This window comes from Triturus cristatus, chromosome 4_1 (genome assembly GCF_964204655.1).
Source record: "Triturus cristatus chromosome 4_1, aTriCri1.1, whole genome shotgun sequence".
Taxonomy (NCBI): domain Eukaryota; kingdom Metazoa; phylum Chordata; class Amphibia; order Caudata; family Salamandridae; genus Triturus; species Triturus cristatus.
In genome coordinates, this window is record NC_140585.1 from 1,110,288,534 (window position 1) to 1,110,310,662 (window position 22,129).

General features: G+C 43.9%; 1 protein-coding gene across 1 annotated transcript in view; it reads left to right on the forward strand.

Annotated features, from left to right (window-relative positions):
• Nucleotides 1-22,129, forward strand: part of LOC146856094 (chloride anion exchanger-like) — a 104,945-nt gene that overhangs the window by 22,434 nt on the left and 60,382 nt on the right. Inside the window, exons 7-9 of the mRNA XM_085654114.1 lie at nt 992-1,144; nt 14,430-14,512; nt 21,198-21,345. Coding sequence (XP_085510240.1) covers nt 992-1,144; nt 14,430-14,512; nt 21,198-21,345 — 384 coding nt within the window. The remainder of the gene's footprint in view (nt 1-991; nt 1,145-14,429; nt 14,513-21,197; nt 21,346-22,129) is intronic.

The window sequence follows — 22,129 nt, forward strand, 5'->3', positions numbered from 1 at the left end:
ATATGTGAGGTCCAGTTTTGATCCAAAACTCAGTTTTTATGGCTGTCACATGGTGTTGAAAACAAACATTTCTCTATGAAATGTCTGTATAAAGACTTCAATACATACCCAAGTTAAACAATACTTGAAACAAGCTGTTAAGAATTATTCAAGGTCATCAAGGCAAGACAGAGCTATATCCATCAGGGGGCCACCTGAAAGGTGGGGGCCCTGGGGCCACTTTGCCCATGACTTAAAACGTCTCTGATTTACAGAACTCTCTAAAACACACTGCAGACTCGAGAACTTGCTTATGGTGAGGTCTCGTTTGCAGCTGCAGTGCGAGCTAAAACTCTGTTATCAAGCTGTGTACTTAAGAATAAACACCTTGTGATCAGAGTGAATTCTGGGCATTAAAAACGTAACGAGCTTTAGAAGCAACTGCTTTCGGTCCGACGCGAAGCAAGAGCAACGTAGCTGGCTGGCTCTCGAAATCCCACAAATGAACGTACGTTCATTCATTTGTGGGATTTCGCGTAGCCCATAACGTGCAGCAGGGCCGGACAGGCCGTAGCGGGCACCGGGCAATTCCCCGGTGCGCCGAACGTGTGGGGGCCGGTTTGGGCCTGACATGCAGAGATCTGTCGTTATCCGAGGGACTCATGTTCGAAGGTTTTGATACAATTTCTACCATGAGGCTGCTGCAGCCCCACGCGCTCCCTGTGTCACGTTCACCGACCATGCAGGCTAATCTTGTTGACGTAAATCCATAACACCCTCCCTCCTCCCCCCACCCCCCGACAATCTCCCCGCCCCTCACTGTACCCCAGAGCACGTGCATATAGTCAAATGTGCAGTCAGTTACTGTATGTTGCGTTCAGTAGTTAATATGTGGCAATGGTAATGAATGTTACATTATATTACCACTAGCTTCACAATGAAGGAAAAGACCTTGCTGATTTTTTGTGTGTAAAGTATTGTGTGTAATATTGATTTTGGCTTCATTTCACAGACTTTGGAAAGCATTTTTGGGAAAATCACGAATACAAACGTTTGCGACCTCGTTTCATCGATTGTCATAGCAATCATTGTGTTTGCGGTGAAGGAAATCAATGACCGTTTCAAGGCGAAGCTTCCGGTGCCAATACCCATTGAAGTTATCATGGTAAGGTCTAGCTTGTTGCCTTAACTCTCCCCTGTTTTATATTGTTGATGGTGCAGTCCAAAGTTCCTGCTGGGTGAGTCGGGCCATGTGCACTCACGCACCCGTAGAGAGGGCAGAAATGTTTGTTTGATTAAACGCTAATGTCATACATTTTGTGTGAAATTCTAACACTCGCACCGTGAAAGAGGTGTGGTCGCTGGCATACAAGGTTATACAACGAAATCTGTACCCAAATCGGGATTAGATGTACTTACCTACAGTGCCACATTTATATTATGCCTTTAAATTCCCTGGGTACTTTCTTCAGAATATGTTTATTTAGCCCACACAAACTATTTTTAAAAAAAATGTTATTAGCACAGATAGTCAGGCCGACAGAAGGTAATACAACATGGGAACCATAAACTGTAATCCATGTACATGCATGCTTCTGCATTGAAGATTATAACTGTGTTCTTAAATATTTTTTTCTAAAACAAGTAGTTGTAGCTCCCCCGTTCCCAGCAATTCGCGCTTTATAAATCTGCGTTTCGTTTCATTTCACCCACCCAACCAACGAACAGTAAGGAAAACAAATGGATCCTTAGCATGTGCTTGCAAAGCTACTACACCCCAATAGTTAAACTATCCTCTCTTATGTAGCTAGACAACTTATCTTTAAATATGATATTCAGCAAACGCTGCACAAATACTCAAAGCGCACAAAGCATTATGTCATAAACAAGCTTGTATATATTATTAGTCAAGGGGTTATTTATGAAGGAAATTCATCGTATTTACTATGCGATTGTAAAGTGTATAACAGTGAATCCCATGCTTGTGCTATAAAGGTTTTTCATAATGCTGCCTGTTCTTTTCTACACCCGTGGATACTCTCCATCACAAGACCATAATGGTTTTAGAGTGCCGCTACCACCTTCTTCGATCTCCCCATCACAGTCATTAGCACATGAGCGTATGCTCTTTCTACCAGAAGAGTCACAGAGTAGATTTGAAACACCTATTTCGCATCACCCCTAATGGGCGACCCACAGTGGCTATAAATACCGTAATCACGAACCTCACTTCCTATTTCAGTTTTTCTGCTCCAGAGGCCATCAAGTAGGTAAGTTTGGGAGTTTTTTATGTGTTGGGTATTGGTAGTTCGCTCTAGTGCCTACGTCACCGTTGTAAGAGGTCCTACTAGGTGGATCCATTAACTGCTAAGGCCCCTGACGTAAGAGCTCTTGCCAAGCAGAGCCAATCGCCACGAAGGAAGGGGGCCAGCAAGTAGGGTTGAGAGCCACAGTCTACCGTGCATTTTTGCCGGAAAGTTGAACCGAGGCTGCGTGTCTTAAACAAGTGCAGGGCCTCAGAGGGTCGCGCTGTGATTGACTACTCGCACATGCACCAGGAAGTAGAAGGGTATGCACCAGGAAGTAGAGGAATGGGCTCCAGGAAGACTTCCTCTTCTTGGTGATTGGGTATTCCTTAGCAACTAGTTGTTGGAGGAATGATCTGGAATTTCTGGCTTAAGCTAGTGGTTCTTGATTTGTTGTGGCAGCAGGTAACCATTTATTCACCGATGCCAGCGAAGCCTCTCCTTTGGCAGTATGGAGGAAAGCAAGCAGTCAGAGAGGCGTAAGCTTCTCGAGGTTGAGGAGGGGCAGGCCCCTCATGCCATTCCTATGGTAGAAGACCTATAACTCATGAATCAGCAGGCGGCAGATGTTGCCTTTAAGGCAAGGGAATCTGCAGTGTCTCCCAAATGATTAAAATGGACTCCGCAGTACCCCAGGAACGCAATGATGATGAAGTGGAAGAGGAGGTCGAAGGGAGAATGATTTAGGAGTCTCACTTGAAGAACATTAATAGGGCCATTTTCTGATTCCCCAGTGGTGGATGAGACCAAGAATTGCTATGCTAATTACCAATGGAAAGAGCCAGAGTCCCGGCTATTCAGAATGTTATAGAGGGAGAATGGAGGGATGAGGCAAAATATTATTTTCCATGCTTTTTGGCTAAACGGTATAATTTGCAAGGTTTTTCTGATTAATTCCTGACCCTGGTAAAGTTTGATTCTTTGATGGCTGCTATGTCTACGCAGGAAAATTATCATTTTGTGGGATGCTCTTCCCTCGGATGCTGTTGGCAGGGGAATTGGTAAAGCAGTAAAAAGATCCAATGCAGCTGCTAATTGTGCTACTAGAACAGCAGCCCTTTCCAGCTATGTAGTTCACCCTGGTAAAGGAGTTTCAAGGATTACCAGATCTGGTGCATCAAGAGGCTGACATCACGGGTACTCCGGCCACAATGGAACAGCAAGTTTGTTATTTATCAGACTTGTCTTATGACTCTTCGAAAACATCCTCAGCTACAGCTGGCTCTGCTATTGCAGCCCACAGAAAACTGTGGATAAGACTGCAGAAGATGGAAGCATCACAGAAGAATCTTCAGATGAAGATTCCCTTTTTTGGCTCAAAGTTTTTCTGAGCTCAGTTAGAGACCATGCTTAAGAAGTCAGCTGAGGATAAAAGGTTATTAGCTCCAGTCCACCATCTTGAAAAAAAACAAATTCTTCAGTGCACGTAGAGCGTTTGGGCTGTCGTAGCAGTCAAAGGCAGGAGTCCAGCCATTTTGAGAAAGGGAACATGGCTGTGGTGCCCCTCACTCTGAAAAAGTCGGATTCAACAGACAAGTCAGACGGTCAAACCAGAAGTCCAAATTATGCCACTGTGGACGAGGCATTGCGAGTGAGAGGCCATCTCAGGTATTTCTGGAGGGTATGGGAGGAATTCATAGCAGACAATTTGGTGTTGAAAGCTCTGCAAGACGATTATCTCATCGAATTTCAGGAGAACCCCCTGCATTGTTTGTGTGCAGCACCACACGCACTTTTCCAGCAAAAAGAACTAGGCTCTTGGCAGGAGTCCAGAGCCTGTTACAGAAGAATGCAATGGTAAAAGTGCCACTAAACTAGAGAAGAGAGGGGACTTATTCTATTCTTTCACTAGTTGCAAAACAAAATGGAGAGTTCAGGCCTGTGCTGGATATAAAATTAGTTAACACTTATATTCCCCCAACAGGAACTTTAAAATGTTGACATTGCAATGATCCTGCCCTTACTGTCATAGGGCGATTACTGGACATCTCTCAATCTGAAGTATGCACATTTTCATGTCCCAATCCACCAGGCATCACAGAAGTTTCTGACGTTTCGTGTCAACAATGAACATTACCTGTTTCGGGTATTACCATTTGGTCTTTCATCTTCTCCCAGGGTGTTTACTAAGGTATTGGCACCACTGGTGAGATATTTACATGCTAAAGGAATTCAGATTGTGCCATATTTAGATGATTGGTTAATTTGTGCATCTTCTTTCTCCAAGATGCAAACTCAGACCAAGAATGTCTGCAGAGCTGTGACACAACACGGACTTCTAATCAACCAACATAAATAGCATATAGTACCATCTCAGGTAAGCCTGGGCAAAGCACTACGCTACGCTCGCGTAGTTTGCGAAGTCTGTGCTACTTCGCACTACGCGAATTGCACATAGCAGAGCGCAAACACGCGTAGCGTAGCGTAGTGTAGTGCAGCGGTCACTTTTTGCTTGCTCGCGGTCCTCAATGTCAAGTTGGCGACCGCGAGCAAGCAAAATGACATCCCGGCGAGACTTTTTCCTCGTTCGCGATCAGCAACATCAAGTTGCCGATCGCGAGGGTGGAACATAAACCTCCCGGCGAGCTTCTCAACACGGGGAGGTCAGGTTTCTCATTGCGAGTGGTAGCGTATGCTCGCGACCGCTCGCGATGAGAAACTACCAGTCCGCATTGAGAAAGCTGCCGCTCGAGTAGAAATGTACTTGAGCGGCAGAAAACGACCGCTTGCACTGTGCAAGATGCAGTTTGCACTGATTGCACAGTGCGGACAAGCATCCGGCACTGTGCAATCAGTGCGAACAGCATCTTGCGCAGTGCACTATGCAGTTTGCGAAGCTACGCGTAGCTCGCGTAGTGCGAAGTGCACTTCGCGTAGCTACGTGTATCGCTACTTCGCAAACTACGCCCAGGGTAAATCTCAGCATCTGCCATTCATTGGGGCTGCTTCTGGACCAGCTTGGGGGAGGTGTTTTTACATACATCGAGAAAACGGACATTGCAGTCAGATTTGACTCTTCTTTTGACAAGTCAGAATCCCACAGCCAGACAATGGTTAAGGAACCAGAGGTTGATGGTCTCCAGAGTGACAGTTCTTTCTTGGGCAAGGCTTCAAATGTAACCCTTGGTGAATTATCTGTTGTGAAAATAGTCCCCCAGTTCAGCGAATTATGATAATCCCATTCCAGAGAATCCTCATATCGCCCAGCAGATGCAGTGGTGGTTGAAGGAGGAGAACGTGACCCGGGGTACCCATTGTCCAGTAGTGGTATTAACAACATATGCCAACGAGGTGGGGTGGGGAGCAGTTCTGGGCCAACAGACTGTACAGGATCTTTGTTCTATTCAGGATATGTAGGCCTCTTCCAATTGAATAGAACTGAAAGCAGTACAGCTGTCTGTCCTTCATTTTTCACCCCTGATTTTTCAACAAGAGGTTCAGGTCAGAATGGACAACATGGTAGAAGTATGTTACCTGAAACATCAAGGCGATGGTCCCACCATTGGATGGGTTAGCACAGCAGATCTGTCGATGGGCCGTGTTGAATTTGTTGTCATTGGGAGCGAGCCATCTCCCAGGGTTCATAATGTCACAATAGACCCGTTGAGCAGGGTATTTTCAGCTCTCTCATCGATGTCTTTCAAAAGGGAGGTTTTGGAATATTGGTAGAGAGGTTTGGTCTTCCCAAGACAGACCTGTTTGCTTTGGAGGAGAATGCTCAGATTTCTCTTTTTTGCATGATTATGCCCTCCTTTAAAGCCTGGAAGGTGGTTGTGATGTCATTCCGTTGGCCAAAGGAATTGATCTATGCCTTTCTCAGTTTCCTTTGATTCAGAAGGTGTTGTTGAAGGTAAAACAAGATCAGACGAGGGTCTCGATTGTGGTTTCATTTCGGTTTTGTCGTCCTTTAATGCTGCAGCTGGTGATTCTTCCAGCTTGGAGAATTCCTCTAGGTCCATATCCCCCTGGTTTGTCCACAGATGTCTCTTTGAAGTGTGAGGCGCCTCCAGTAGGAGACTTAGCTATTGAACTGATAGCTCTTGAGCCTAAAGGGTGGTCATAAGAGCTAGCTCTGTTTATTCAGCAGTCCGGGCGCGCGGCAACGCTTAACACCTATACAAGACATCTACAATATTTTGAAAAATTGTGTGATCTAAATGGTATCACTGGATTGGCGGTAGACAAGGTCAGAATTATGAATTGCTTAAAGGAAGGTTCAACTTGGACTTAGCTAGTTCCACCTTGCAGGCCCAATAGGTGGCCATTAGAGCATTTAGGAATCTGGATTGTGAGTCTCTGGTACCTTTAGTTACTAGACTTTAAGAAAAAATCCTTAAAAGACCAATGTATAGATTTCCCATTGCACCTTTAGAGTTCCCCCCATTGGAGCCCTTGAATCAGGTTCCATTGAAGTTACTGGTTCGGACGTTGATATTTCTGGTTTTTGTTGCATCGGAAATTAGGATAGGGGAATTTGGGCTGTTATGTTCTGAGCCTTTTTTGAGATTTTTCCCAGATAGGGTGGTTCTTAGACCAGGACCACAGTTTGTTCCTATACTCCCATCAGTGTTTCGTTGTTCTGCGGATTTGACCTCCCAGTTTTTGATCCCTTCCTAGACTCTCAGGAAGGGCAGTATCTTCACACCTTGGATTTGAGAAGAGCTCTTTCAGTTTAAATTGAGAGAACAACTGAATAGAGGAAGGTGAATTTATGCTTGTTATCTTTGGTATTGCTGGTTAGGGATTAAAAACGTCCAATGCCTTGAGAAGATGGCTAAAATGGGCTATCATGTTGGTTATGAGGCAAAAGGTGAAACTTTTCCTGGTGTTATTCAGGGATGCTCAACGAAACGGTGGCGGATTCTTGGCCTGCATTGAAAGGGGCCTCAATGGCAGATATATGTAAACCGGCTGCACGGGCTTCTCCCAATACCTTTATGAAACATTATAGGTTGTGTGCGAGAAAGAATGCCCTGAAAGACTGTTGAGATGCGAATAAACTTTGTTACAATAATAAATACATTTACAGCATCATTTCAACTGAAATATTTTCCTTAAAGCTGTTTGAATTCTTGGGTATCAGCACATATGTTAATGACTGATACGGTGAGGTCCGAAAGGGAGGTATTGGCCGGTTACTTACAGGTAATCTTCATTATTCTGAGTCAGCAACCTCCCCGTCACAATCCCCTTTCCTATCCTGCTCTCCCCCACTGTCGGGTTCAATGTTAGTTAGACTTCGGAAATCCAGAAAGAGATTGGTAATTATGGTATTTATAGCCAGTCTGGGAAGCTGGTATATGTTGTCGGGGGTGCAGATGTTTCACATCCACTTGGTTATTGTTTTGTTGGCAGGAGCATGTGCTCATATGTTAATGACTGTGATGGGGAGGTTCTTGACTTGGAGTAATAAAGATTACTGGTAGACCTGGGTGGTGAACTCTGCTCCTTTTTTCCTCGCTCACCAATCTTAAGTTGGAGAGCGAGGAAAATATTACTCCAGAACACCTTTTGGCAAGATTTCTCAATGTGGGCGATCGCGGATGGCTGCGGCCGCTCACTTTGAGAAACCATCTGTTCGCGTTGAGGAAGCTGCCACTCAAGTAGAATATCTACCCGAGTGGCATAAAGAAGCAGCACCCTCTTGTGCTGCGCATGGTGCAGTTTGCACTGATTTTCCAGCACGGGACAAACACCTGGCGCAAACGGCACAACCTAATGCACTCCTCTGCTTGCAGAACTCCAAGTAGCTCAGCAGAGTTTTTTGGTCACTTCACAGAGTACCACATAACTCCGCGAACTCCACACAGGCCAAATTACTGGTAAGTACCCGGCAATTTCTTAACATTTTTCCACTTCATCGTAACATTGCATCTTGCTAAGAGTAATGCACTGTCTAAGAACTTCCTAGATCCTTTATTGGTTTTGGGATGTGTAAAGAGGCCCAGCACACAGGTTGCCAATGTATTATTTATCCAACACCCCATACTACTTCAATGATCTCGTCCCAATAACCGTCAGTAGGCCCCAAGACCACAGCATATGATTTAAATCAGCAACGTTTGCCAAGCAACTAGGACATCTCGAGTTAGCACCTGTATACATTCTGTCAATTTATTTGGGTGTCAAATATGATCTGTTTAATATAATAAATTGGATATATTTAAAACATTTGAACAATAGTTTAAATTGGGTGCATTGATATTTTTTGCCATGTAAAATCATTTAAGGATCTGGTGATGTCTGACTTCCATAAAGCAGGAAGTTTAGTATGTGACAGATCCATGTGTTGTACATGTGCTCCATATAGCCTAGTTTATTACTATCTCCCATACTGTACAATGTACGAACAAATTCATGCACATGAGGTTCAGTGGATTTAATGTGGTATATCTTCCGTAATGCATGTTTACTCTAGAATATGCAAGGGATTGCCCTGTTGAAATGTTGCAGTATATTACAAGAGCAGTAAAATCCATTATTACACCCATTAGAGAAGAGATCTCCAATAGTGTAACTCTTGTTCTGTCAAAGATTAAACTTGGTAAATATTTAGCCATCTTGTATGTCTAGGAAGGCTGAGAAGTGGAATAGCTGGGGTATAAGGAAGTGCATGTTTTGTTATCATACTACTGTGCTTCAGATAAGTTAATGCAGTACTTAACAGGGTGATCTGTCTCGTTCGAAAATGTTTAATAAGAAACAGAATCTCTCTGCTAGGTGCTTTCTGTCTGGTTTTCCTTCAGGAGGCCCGCTTAAGAGTGCTCTGACCACCATCTAGATACCCACTGTAATTTTGTAGTTAGATAATATTGTTTGAAGTCGGGGAGACTTAGCCCCAGCCTCTATAAGTAATTTTAAAGTCGAAAGGCAACTTTGCGTCATCCAATGGCCCTTGTTAAGTAATACATCAAACTCCTTATAGAAGCAATGCAATATAGCATTGCTTCTATAAGCAAAAATAACAAAAATAGCAGTCATGGAAGCACCACCATAGCATTATACAGTCCATAACAGAGAGTGACACTGAAGTCAAAAACATATGTGAACGGAGAGAGTGTACTGCTCTATCCAGGTTCCCACCTTGGCAATATTTGGCTGTGTGAGAAATGTTTATCACCAAATACTTAAATGTTGCAGTTTCCTTTGTCAATCTGTCTTCTAAAATTGGTTGCAGTAATAAAGTGCATCAAGGATGTAAGGTTAAAATGCAAGATTTTGATCAATTCACCTGTAAACCTGAGATTAGTGTGAATTTATCTGATGTTTGCATTGTGATAGAGAGAATTGCCATATCATCCCTAACAAATAAAACTTCATCAGGGGGGCTGCATGTATTACCCTTTGTATAGGCACGCCCCAATGTAATCGCAAGAGCCATACGCAGGCAGCCAACTGCTAAGTAGCCAGAGTAAGCTAGTAATGGCGATAAAGGTTAACCTTGATGAGTGTCCCTGCCAATTTTACAAGTGTCAGATACACTCTGACCCCTCTTGACTCTAGTAGTCGGGTTGGTATGAAGGACATGCACCCACCTATGGAAATATGAACTTATCCTGTACAGCTCAAGAAATGTATGAATATTGAACGAATCAAAGGCCTTTTCCAGGTCTAGGGCGGTAGACTCAGTGCATGAAAATGAACCCACAGAAACTACTTTGATGTCCCATAATCTCCGATGGTTGAGAGGCGTGTTATGGCCCAGTATAAAAGCTCCCTTGATGAATAAGATCCAATCAGAGGAGTTCTGGAAGCAGTAGGTGGGCCAAGAGTTTGGCTAAGATTGTATAATCCAAGTTTAGGATAAAGGCTGATAAGAGGCCATATCTGGGGAGTCTTTATATGGTTTCAGCAGATCAGTGATCAATGCCTCTCTGACAGAGGGGAGAAGGGAACCCACAGTCATAGGTTCTAAGTAATTTAAGTACCAATTAAGAAGAACACAACATGCAGAATTTGAATGGTATACCATTCCAGCCTAATGTTTTCCCTCTCTGTAAGTAGCAAATGATCCCTTTAGTTTCCTGTACTGTAATATGTAAGTCTAATGACTCCCTAAATTCAGACAACAAGTTCTCTGGAAGAAATGTGTTTATTTTGGTAGTAGTAGAATCCACAGTGGTTCATTCAAATCAGTATAGTATACATAAACGGTAGTATGTATATATGATTGTGTATGGGCATCTACACTAGAGGGTGAGATAATGAGCAAGGGAATGGCATGTGAGGTTGCAGGTTTCACGAGGCAAGCTAACAGGTGGCTAGATTTATCACCTTCATTATGTATCCTAGTTAAATATGAAGAATAATCTTGGCATCTAAAGATTTTAAGTTTGTCATAATATTTATATTTCATTGAGCAAGGCTCTGCTAGCTTATCCAGGTGTGTAGGGATTAGCATGCCAAGTTCTGCAAGGCAGTCTCTAACCTTAGGGCCTCTCTAGTAACTGTCCATCCACCTCCCCTGTTATCTTGATACACTGGCCTCTTGTGTCAACTTTAAATGTTTATAACACAGAAAAATCCTGAGGTCTATAAAGGCAAAGAGAAAAGGTGGTATGTATAGTGAGGGAAAGAAGCCTAATGTACGTGGTGGAAGGGCAAAAGCTCCGAAGACGTGGTCATACAATCACCCTGGGTAACTAACCCCATCACATGGGATTTTCATCCCAAAGAAAATCTCAAACTCCCAAGGGGCAACAGGACCCTCAGCGAGAGGTGAGAGCTTTATGCTATTGGTATTATGCACTGAGAAGTAGAATGAATCCACATATGAACGGGATGTGAGTGGGGGTTGCAGTGCTAGTGAAATAGTAGTGCAAAAAGGAGTGTATTAAAACTAGTGACGGGACGGCCAGGAGAACTCTGTTAGGCAACGCCGTACCGATGCTAGATTAAAAGGAGTGAAGGCACCACTGATCCGATGTAATCAGTGGAGCAATGTATGAGATAATGGTCGACATGTTTCAGCCGTGGCGCCTAACTAGGCTCGGCTTTCATCAGGACCTAGTAAGCTACTGCAAGAAAGAACGTAACAAAGGATATAGGGGACGCCCTCAAGTTGCTTGTAGGGTGCACGACTCCTCAATGATACATACATCACCCGTATAAACTGGGTGGAAAAAGGACCTCCACCTGGCAACCGCTCAGGAAGGAACACCGCTCTCTCCGTCGGGGAACCAGGCTGGAATGAGCCTCCGCAGCTCATTCCAGCCCGGTTCCCCGACGGAGAGAGCGGTGTTCCTTCCTGAGCGGTTGCCAGGTGGAGGTCCTTTTTCCACCCAGTTTATACGGGTGATGTATGTATCATTGAGGAGTCGTGCACCCTACAAGCAACTTGAGGGCGTCCCCTATATCCTTTGTTACGTTCTTTCTTGCAGTAGCTTACTAGGTCCTGATGAAAGCCGAGCCTAGTTAGGCGCCACGGCTGAAACATGTCGACCATTATCTCATACATTGCTCCACTGATTACATCGGATCAGTGGTGCCTTCACTCCTTTTAATCTAGCATCGGTACGGCGTTGCCTAACAGAGTTCTCCTGGCCGTCCCGTCACTAGTTTTAATACACTCCTTTTTGCACTACTATTTCACTAGCACTGCAACCCCCACTCACATCCCGTTCATATGTGGATTCATTCTACTTCTCAGTGCATAATACCAATAGCATAAAGCTCTCACCTCTCGCTGAGGGTCCTGTTGCCCCTTGGGAGTTTGAGATTTTCTTTGGGATGAAAATCCCATGTGATGGGGTTAGTTACCCAGGGTGATTGTATGACCACGTCTTCGGAGCTTTTGCCCTTCCACCACGTACATTAGGCTTCTTTCCCTCACTATACATACCACCTTTTCTCTTTGCCTTTATAGACCTCAGGATTTTTCTGTGTTATAAGTACTTTGTTGGGGGATCCAATCCTGTGCGGTCTCTAAACTTGCTCCCTCTGACCCTCCGGTATCCAACCGTTTTGTAACTAAACTTTAAATGTTTCCCATTCTATTAGGGCAGTAGAAGCTGTCCCATTATTCTTACAAATAAAATGTGTTATATACTCAAGTAGCGTGTGGTGTACCCCACACAAACTTAATTGATATTGCTTCTTGGCAATAAAATAATAGGTGTTTAATAATCTAATGCTCTAAGGTCTCTTAGCCTAGTGTCATTGCATATTTTCACTGGTATCTGCATGGAAAGGCCCGCTTATGTCACAGTAGATCAACGCAGGTGTTACTCATTCCCTCTTGCAATATTCATTCCTTGGGTAAAAGAGTCATAGCACACAATTAAAAAGTGACCGAGATAAATGTACCACTAAATATTTAATAAAACAACCAGGGTGTGATCTGAGATCTGACATATTTGCAGAGTCATGGTTTGCAAATGATGGTTTCATTATGAGTGCGCTTGTAACTGTGGCTGTGGCGAGTCTATACGAATACAGCAGAATGCAGGTACCGGTGGGAATTAACAGCTGATTACAAGTTTGGCAGGTTAGAATGATGCATAAAATGCAGTATCGAAGTTTGGGCACCTGATTACAGCATCCTTTTCCAACATCCTTCCCAGTGCACAGTTCACCAGGTTTGCTTGCTGACATTTGCATGAAGAAACTGACTTGAGGGTGTGGTGAATCTGTACTATGTGTTATCCCATCTCAGGTACAAACAGAATTCCAAATATAAGGCCCTTAGTGAAGACTAAGAAATGGTTTTGAATGGTCTTTGCCCTGTGTCTTGTTACTGTGTGAGGCATATCCCTCTGATGGGCTTGAGTGGTGACTCTGTCTTGGGAGCTTGCTTCTACATCTACTAAGTGAATAGGTTATCAGCTGACTACCATACCTGAGGCTGTTTGGAGAGGCTGTGGCCATGAACCAGGCAATTTTGAGCAAATGACTCCGCCTTGTTCTCTTGGTGATGCTTAATCCAGTATTGTGTCCTTTGCAAGGCTGGGAGGGATTCCAAATGTACCACAGGTACCAGGACATATTACTCATATCTGCTAGAAATGAACCATGGGCTTCTGTAACTTAATACTTTTGCTACTAACTAAGCGGTTCAAACCTGTCTCCTAGCGCTCACTTAGAATCCAAACTGGAACTTTGGCAAGTGTGACTATGAACTTCCAGATGCCACCCTCCTAAACGAAGACAGTTAGTTCTTGTGAGAAACCAAGGCTTTTTGCAGTGTTCCCCCACTTTTTGCCCCCATGTTGACTACTAGATGTTGGTTTTCTGACTCTGATTGTGCCCTGGGCACTGCCAACCACACCCAGGGCCTGTGCTCTGATTAAACATACATTGTAATTAGGTATAATTACAATTTGTACTGAGAACCAACCTTATGGAAGGGCATGTAGGTTTAGATGCCCAGTAGATTTAATGCACTTTAATGTGCATTGCTGTGTTGTATGCTGCCATTTTAAAGGCAGCTCTGCTTTTCAGGCTGCTTTTAAAATAAAATTATAGGCAAATTCGACTTTGGAACGGAAGGTTTGTTCAAAGTCCTAATGTACCATATCTTTATATATAAGTCACCCCTAAGGTCTACCCTTGGTCCCCCCTTAGTATGGGGCTCTGTTAAAACAAGCAAGGGCATTCTAAAAGACGTTTTATATGCCTATGTGAGGGAAAAACAGTCAATTTCATGTTTCCCTATTGTACCACAGTGGCTCCATGGACTAACATGGGAATACTTTACTAAAGTATAACTATTGAGAGGAGTGAGCTACAAATATACTTCAATGTATTAAAATGATAGAATAAATCCAACAACTTGCCAAGGTTAGATTTATTATAACTACCCAAGAAAATACGTTTACTTTTTAAAACACCTTAGTATGTTTTACTATAATTAGAATAGGAGCCTTCTGATTGGAGTGAAATCAAGTCATAAGGCCTTACACTGAGTGCAATTAGAATTCACGTCTCACTACACATACTGGGCTAGAGACAAACCCCACTATCACTTAAACCACATTTGTATTGCTGATAAACTTTGTGGGGAGGATGAAAACACATGCTGTGCATATTTCTTAAAACAAATCTCAAAGAATGAGAAGTAATGGAGCACACATAATGGGGTTATGTGCCACCTTAAAAGAATCAAACACATACAATCCTCAAAAACCTATATTTCTCTCCTAACAGACGGTGGTTGCAACAGGAATATCATATGCCTGTAATTTTGAACAAAGATTTGGAGTAGATATAGTCGGAAATATCGAAAGAGGGTAAGTGTACACAATTCTTTTTTTTCATACTGCGTATAGTTTACATTCAGTGTTTTATTTTGAGAATATCGCATTGAAATATGGTCATTGGTTCCCCACTCGATCTCTTGAGCTCCTTTAGAAACACCTTCTTTTAATTTAGAAAATTGCCCTATCAATCCACTCGGTTAGTTTTAATTTACTCTAGTGTTGGGTCTGTCATTACTAACACATTATGTGAAGAACCTGCTTGGGAGGTATGTGATTCCTGTCCCTTGAACCCAACAGACTTAATGAATCACAGTTCCGTAGGCTCAGTGCCCTAGACTTCAGCTCCTCGACAGGGGTAGTAAGCGTTACATAAATATCGATATCATCACGGCTTAGATTGAAAAAAGAATAAGTGCTGTAGTCCGAAGGTTTTCTCAGAAGCCTACTGCTGGTGCTATTGAATGTTGGTGTGTCAAATACCAAGGCTGCATAGTCTTGATTCCACCTCAGGCCACTTTAATCCTCTGACAGACACTCCCTGATCCATTATCCCATTCTTGCAGGTTCTTGCTTTCTTCCTTTGTCATGTTTTTCTCTCTTTCTCTGCCTCCTTTTACCCCGTGTGTGTTTTTCACTCTCTTGCTCTGGGTCAAAGCCTGATGAGGAAAAAGAAATGCAGGTCCTGGTGTGATTTTTATAAAAGATTTACTAAAATGTTCTCAACCTCTTTTATAAAGTCCAGAAATCTGAGGCATTGTATCCAGGTTTACCATTTTTTACAGCAGCTACATGATGATAAGACCTGTTTTATATAAGCTCTTTCTTGATCGCTGAAGTAAAATTTGATATGTAACATTACTTATATCCAAGTTCAGGATTCAAAGATGGACACGGATTACTGTTGTGACTAGCATATACGACTCATAATAGCAGTCACAATTCTAACAACTCAAGATGGAGACCATATTTTACAAAACCAAAAGCGTGAGTCTCCTCAACTTCTTAAAAGGCATCAGTCAGAGTCAACTCAAATAGACATGGGGAGACGCCGAGAGCAGTGGCGGCTCCTCCGCTACGGCGGAGGAGCGTTGCTCACTGCTTTTAAGCAGCGCGTACGTAGTAGAAACATATAATGATACCAACTTTGCATTATTATCATTTTATGCTTTGTGCTGCTTTGCGGGCGGGTGGGTCTGCTCTGCTCTCAAGCAGGGGAGGGGTGGTTTGCCTACTCCTAAATGTGCAATGACTGTTTGGTCAGCGCTCTCGGGCTGCCCAAACCATTCATGAGCACTTTCCCCGTTCTCCATGCAGGCAGCATTACAGCCTGTGTGGAGAACATGCCACAGGCCCCCTTTCCCTGGTTGAGTGTTGAACCAGGATGCTCAAAACCAATCATAATGCTGCATTGGTATGTTGTGATTGGTCAGTGGCGGTTGCTGTGCATCCTGTTCCTCGAGGAGAGCAGGAGCAGAGACGCGGACACGGCAGCAAGGTAATTGTTTTTTTACATGTGCAACCCCGCCACCCGAGAGCCATGCCGGCCGCCACTGGCCGAGAGAGGAGGTGGAAATAATCTCAGATTACTATAAACGCCGTCTTGCATTATGGCATGGATTTCAACCTAAAACAACAGGTTGTGTTTAGAAAACAGCTAGAGCGCGGTGATATCATGATGTACTTGACAGGATTTCAAGTGGCTGCTAAGCTTCCCATAGACCTGTTCAAAACTTTTAATTCATTATATAAATCTTGTTTCACTTCTCCTTGATCACAACACTTCAAGGAATTCATGAAGGTGCAGAAATTAAGTCAGGGAGTAGAAAAGAAACAAGCATTGGTATAGCCAATATATCTCACTTTTGGGACCTTATAAGTGGTTAGCCAAAGCTATTGGCTTTGCTGATGTCTTTAAGCTATGCTGTAAAGCAGCGTGGGTGCTGTGCAGCATATAGATAGATAGATAGATAGATAGATAGATAGATAGATAGATAGATAGATAGATAGATAGATAGATAGATAGATAGATAGATAGATCTGCTATTTGAGGACTAGTTCTAATTTGTGTGTAACCTGAGAGATAGCTCTGATGTTTGAGGTGCAAGTCTTTAAGTCCCGGTTAACTTGAGGGTAGCCCTCCTGTGTGGAAAAGTTGAATACAAGGTTGAATACAGGCTGGATTTGGCTGTTGTTTAGCATGCCAGAATAGATTGGTTTATAATACGAACAGCACACAAGGTACTCAAGGTTTAAATGGTGGCATAATGATGGCTCCAGAAAAAATGTTCTGTTAGGAAGAAAACCCTCACCGACCTTTAGGTGGCATGCTTTATCATAGGGTTCCTCACCACACCTTATGGTGTGGGCTACAACTCCCCCGCAGGAGGGGAGCTCTTTGGATGGGTAATCCCTATGTGGGAAAACTGTATAGGTGATGGTGCAGAGTGCAGTGGTATAGGAAGTGAAATTAAAACTACCTGTTGATGGATCTAAGACTTGACTTTATTCTGTCCCCAAGGGATAGGGTTAAAAATAAAATCTTCAACCCAAATGTGTGTGAGGGGTCAACATGCAACCTGTTATTTGTCATCTACCTGGCAAGTATGCATTTTGAAGTGAGGGTCAGTCAAAGTGAAACTTATTGCATTTGTAATTGCATATTACCCTTTTTCTGACTCCCAGGAACCTCCCTGCTCTCCCTCTGCCTTCCTTTTCTCTCTCAGAATTGACAACCATGAGTTGTGAGGGTTCTGAATAAGCCTCACCTAACTACTGACTTTTTTTCTCATGGGAGTTATTTTCTCTCAAATATGAATGCATGGAAGCATTGTGTACTCTAGAAGTGAAATGACTCCCAACATTCTAGGCATGGAATATCATGGCTGCTGATCCCAAAACATGAACTGAAGCTCAGCCCATCAATTCCATTGTAAAGTGAGATGGATAAGACCAGCAAGCGCTGTCTAGGCTTGACCTAAAAAGAAAAGGGAAGCTTATCTTGCTGCTGCCACACGGTGCTACCTGCTGTGCTGTTGTGCTGCTGTCTGTGCTGTATCTCTTCTTAAAGCCATCGTGGCCAATAGAAGTACTTGGTTGGGCACTTTGAAAGAAGTAGTTTGCAATCATTCTTGTAAATGGTTCATCCTGTCTGATTGGCAGTGAAAACATGTCCCTTGATATTAAATTGGGAAGCTGGAGGATGACTGTAGCATTGAGCTGTAGAAGCAAGTGGCTGGTCCCGAATTCTGACGAACTTGTATTTGGTGTTTCATTCATACAGTTCTCATGTACTACATGAGTCTTGTCAGGGAAGATGACATAATCCTGTAGTTGTATAAAATTATTTCTTTACAATTTTTCCACCTTCAGGCACTTCCATGTTTTAGGGCCAAAAACCTGTATGTGCCATATATGGGTAATCTACAGTTTACATTCCTTCCTTTGTATAAGTTACAAACCTTAAATGCTTTCTGCTCTCTTCTCCTAATAAAATAGGTTGCATGAGCCCTACTTTCTATAATCTTACCTAACAGTGCAAATCTACGTTAAAATGGCTCTCTGCAGAGTAGCAAGCGACATATTCTGAGGACAGAGCAGTTAAAGGTTACCTGTGGGCGTAGCCATTGCTCCCCACTTCACCTTCAGCTGAAGGTGATAGAGACGCAAGGAGAGAGCATCAGCAGCATCACTGTGATCAATCGCACAGGCTATAGGGACAGCACGGGAGGACTACTGAAAAATCCTGCTGTACGAAACAGAAAGTAGTGATAAAGTGAGTACTTTATCAGCATGCTTGCCCAGTGGCGTAGCTAACCCTCTGGCCGCCAGTGGTGGTCCCTGCGTTTGTCGCCCCACGGTGGCCATAGTGAAGAGCGGGGGGGTTGCTGCTGTCGAGTTTTCTCCGTTTGCTGCCCAATAAACACATTGAGGAGTGGAGGGGGGTGCTAGTTATTGCTGCGCTGAGACGGCTGGTAAGACCGGGGGAGGCTGCCGCCCCCAAAACCTGTGTCGCCCGGGGCGGACCGCCCACCCCCGCACCTCCCTACCTACTCCACTGTGCTTGCGACAGCATTGACTGTGCATTGAGTCCGAACATGCCTTCTAGAGACAGTATAGTGTACACTGAAAGGTAGTGTGAGAGTGCACCACTTGTCACAAGCCATGCTAGGCTTTCCTAATTAATTAAATGAGCCCCACAAAAGAAAGGCTCTAAAGCCCAGCTAAAATGTAACGTGGGTACGCATCCACTATGATTAGCTTGCAAAGTTAACTAAGAAACATTAAACGAGCCCCGCGGCCAGGCTGTGAACAAAAGAATGGCACTAAAGCACAGCGCCAGCCACGCAGAGTAATTGAAATGTATGGTGGGCACCCGACTGCTATGGTTAAAGATGAAGCGGGTGCCGCACTACAGAAGAGGAACGTGCGTGAAGAGCTGTTCAAAATTACAAACAAACTTGGACGACTACTGTTGTGTGTGGTGGCCGACCAGGAGGAACACAGGAAGAAGGGCCATTGCGCACTGTACCAGGAGCAGGAACACGTTGTAATGGGCAACCAAATTGAACAATGAGTGGAATCGCCTGGGAGGGATCCAAGCGCCCAAAGAAGGGACAATGCACCAATAACAAGCATTGGCATAGCCAATAGGTCTCGCCTTTGAGACCTTATAAGTGTTTAGCCATGCAACAGTTGATGTAGTTGCACCAAGGATATTGTGCTGCAAAACTAAATACTTATAAGGTCCCAAAGGCGAGACCTATTGGCTATGCCAATGCTTGTTTTATCTCCTCCGGCAACGTCTGGCCAGAAAATGTGGTGTATCATACTTCCGCACATTGCAGGATAGCAAGACCGCTAACCTGCTACAGTAAGTAGAGCTTGTTGGTAAGGCCACTTCCTCAACAGATGAGCATCAGGTAAGCCACAGGGACGGCGATATTTTTATTAATTTATTTAGTGTTGTAGTATTGAATTAGTATCTGTGATTTAATGACCTTTGACAGCTTTTTGAATGTTACACTTAGAAAGTGCAATGTCAGAAGCATGTAACCTTACCAGGGCATAGAATTGTGCCTTATTGTGCCTTTAAGTGCTGACATAATCAACGTGAAGAGATGAGGGGCCAGTGCGATGAAGAGGGACAGGAGAGTGATCGGGGCAAAAAGGAGGGACGGAGGGAGTGACTGGTGCAACGGGAGGGACGGAAAGTTGGGCCGTGCAATGGGGGGGTGGGACTGGGCAACGTGGAGGGATGGGGAGAGGGACCGAGGGGTCAGGTATAGAATAGGCCCATTGGAGCACAGGGAATGGATATGAGTGAGAGACAGCATGGCTGGAGTGAGAGGCTGTAGAGAGTCAGAGATGGGCTTGAGAGATTCAGAGAGAGGCTGGAGAGACACAGAGGGGCCGAAGAGATATGTGGGGGGGGAGAAAGACACAAGGGAACTGAAGACAGAGGGACTAGAGAGAGAAAGTGGGGCCAGGGAGGGACAGGGCACTGGAGAGAGAGGGGCCGAAGAGAGACAAAGAGGGGCTGATTAGAGAGTTAGGCCAGAGAGAATAAGGGTGAAACCATGATAGGTCCTTAAAGTGTAATTTGTGATTCCAAGTGCTGGTGCATTGTGATGGACAACCCTCAGCTGCAGCCGGCAGCTAAGTTAGAACTGAAAGCAGGTTGCAATGCATCAGGTTCATGTGATGATGTGGACAGATGTTTTCTGAGTCCCAGGGTGGCCGACGCCATAGATCCTTGTAAGTATGAGTCCAGATCCATGGACATTCCCAGCACACCCTTCTGCAGCCTTTCGGCATGAATGATTTTCATGCAGCGGCTATTACTAATGCAGGACGAATGCTAGCCCTTCCAAAGAACAGATACATTGCTTGTCTGCGGTGAGCCTGTGTAGGGGAATACCTGCAGATTATAGAGCGGCGGGGTGTGGGTGCTCCGTAGACACTATTCTAACAGGCACACACTCACCCACAGACACCCCCCACTCCTCACTGGGCCTTGCAACAGAACATTGAGAGACCTAATTTACCAGTTTCACAATCACTTGTGTTCATGTTTAAAACCCCTCTTGCCTGCCACTTTGTAATGCCTGCTTCTTGTCCCTTAAAATCAAGCAAAGTTCAGGTGTACCCAATTTACCACATGGTGTTTTCAAGAGTGCTCCACCACCTCAGAGCCCGTCGCAGTTGAGCCAGTTCCGCTGCACTTTACACATGCCGGGCATAGTTGCAATGAGTTGGGAAAGATAAAACCAGCATAGGTGCATGCCTCGCGCGGCAGCAGGGGGAGGGGGCCTACGCAATTCCCTCGCTCCCGCAATGGAATCTCCAGACGTGCACGGGTTGCCTTTGGAAGCAATGCAACGCGTGCATGTTTTTTGCCCTCAAAGCTGTACCGACAGCTAAAGGTCTTTCCTATGCAGCGCATGCGCGCTGTGTAGGCGAGACCTAAAAAGGCAGCATTTATTTTCTGATTGCCCCATAAAGACCTAATGGCAATTGAAGGGCTAGGTTAAAGCCCATATTGTACCTATATCAGGTCTTGCAGACAGTGCATCTGCGCTGCCTAGGCTCCACCTAAAAGGGCATTATTGTAGATGGAGTAATTTACACATTTTGACATAAAGCTACAGGTTTGTCTTCAAAGCTAAAGTACCCTAATCAGCATGTGCTAACCTGAATATCTCTTTTTATTTTACAGATATCAAGCACCTATTACGCCGAGCAGCAAAGTCTTTACAGAATGCATTGCAGATGGGTTTTCCATTGGAATTGTTGGATTTGCTGTGGCATACTCCGTGGCAAAAGTGTACTCAATCAAGCATGATTATGTCATAGATGGTAATCAGGTATGGCCATGTTTGCATTACATATGTAATAGAGTTAATATTTCATTTTCATCACATTCAATATTGTGGAAGCTATCAGGTGACATTCTCAATTGAAAGTACATATAAAAGTCACCCTGATATTTTAGCACAAAGATACATTGAAAACTAGTGGGAAAAGGAAAAGCGAAGAAACAGAAAAGACAGGAATGAAAAAGGAAAAGAGAGAGAAGGAGAGAGATTGGGCAGAGGAAGAAAAATCAACAAGGAGAAGGTGTAGAGCAGGTGAGTACCAGATAGTTAAGTCAAGTGAGAATCTGAGAGAAAGGGATCGGGCAGAGAAAGAGGGAGAAAATTAGAGATGGGAACCGGGTAGTGAGAAAAAAAGAAAAGAGAGTGAGAATGGAAGGCTGAATGAGTCTTGGTGTTCCATAACTACTGCAACCTCTTCTACCATAAACAAAATATATATATATATACACACACATATATATATATATATATATACACACACACACACATATACAAGCATATAATCTTTCAGTACAATTCATAAGTACAACCCAACCAATACTAGTTAACAACAAAAGGGGTCACCTGTGAGCAAAGTGCCAATGTTGCTTATTTGGGAAGAAAAGTCAACAGATCTGGAAACTTCACTCAAGTCATGAAATACCTCCACGAGAAGGCTGTACAAATATTCATTAGAAGCCAACTAGGAGTATAATTTGTGATTGGCGTATACCAATGACAACACCAAAGGGAAATCCAGCTAAACAGAAAAATGCACATTCTGTTCTGCAAC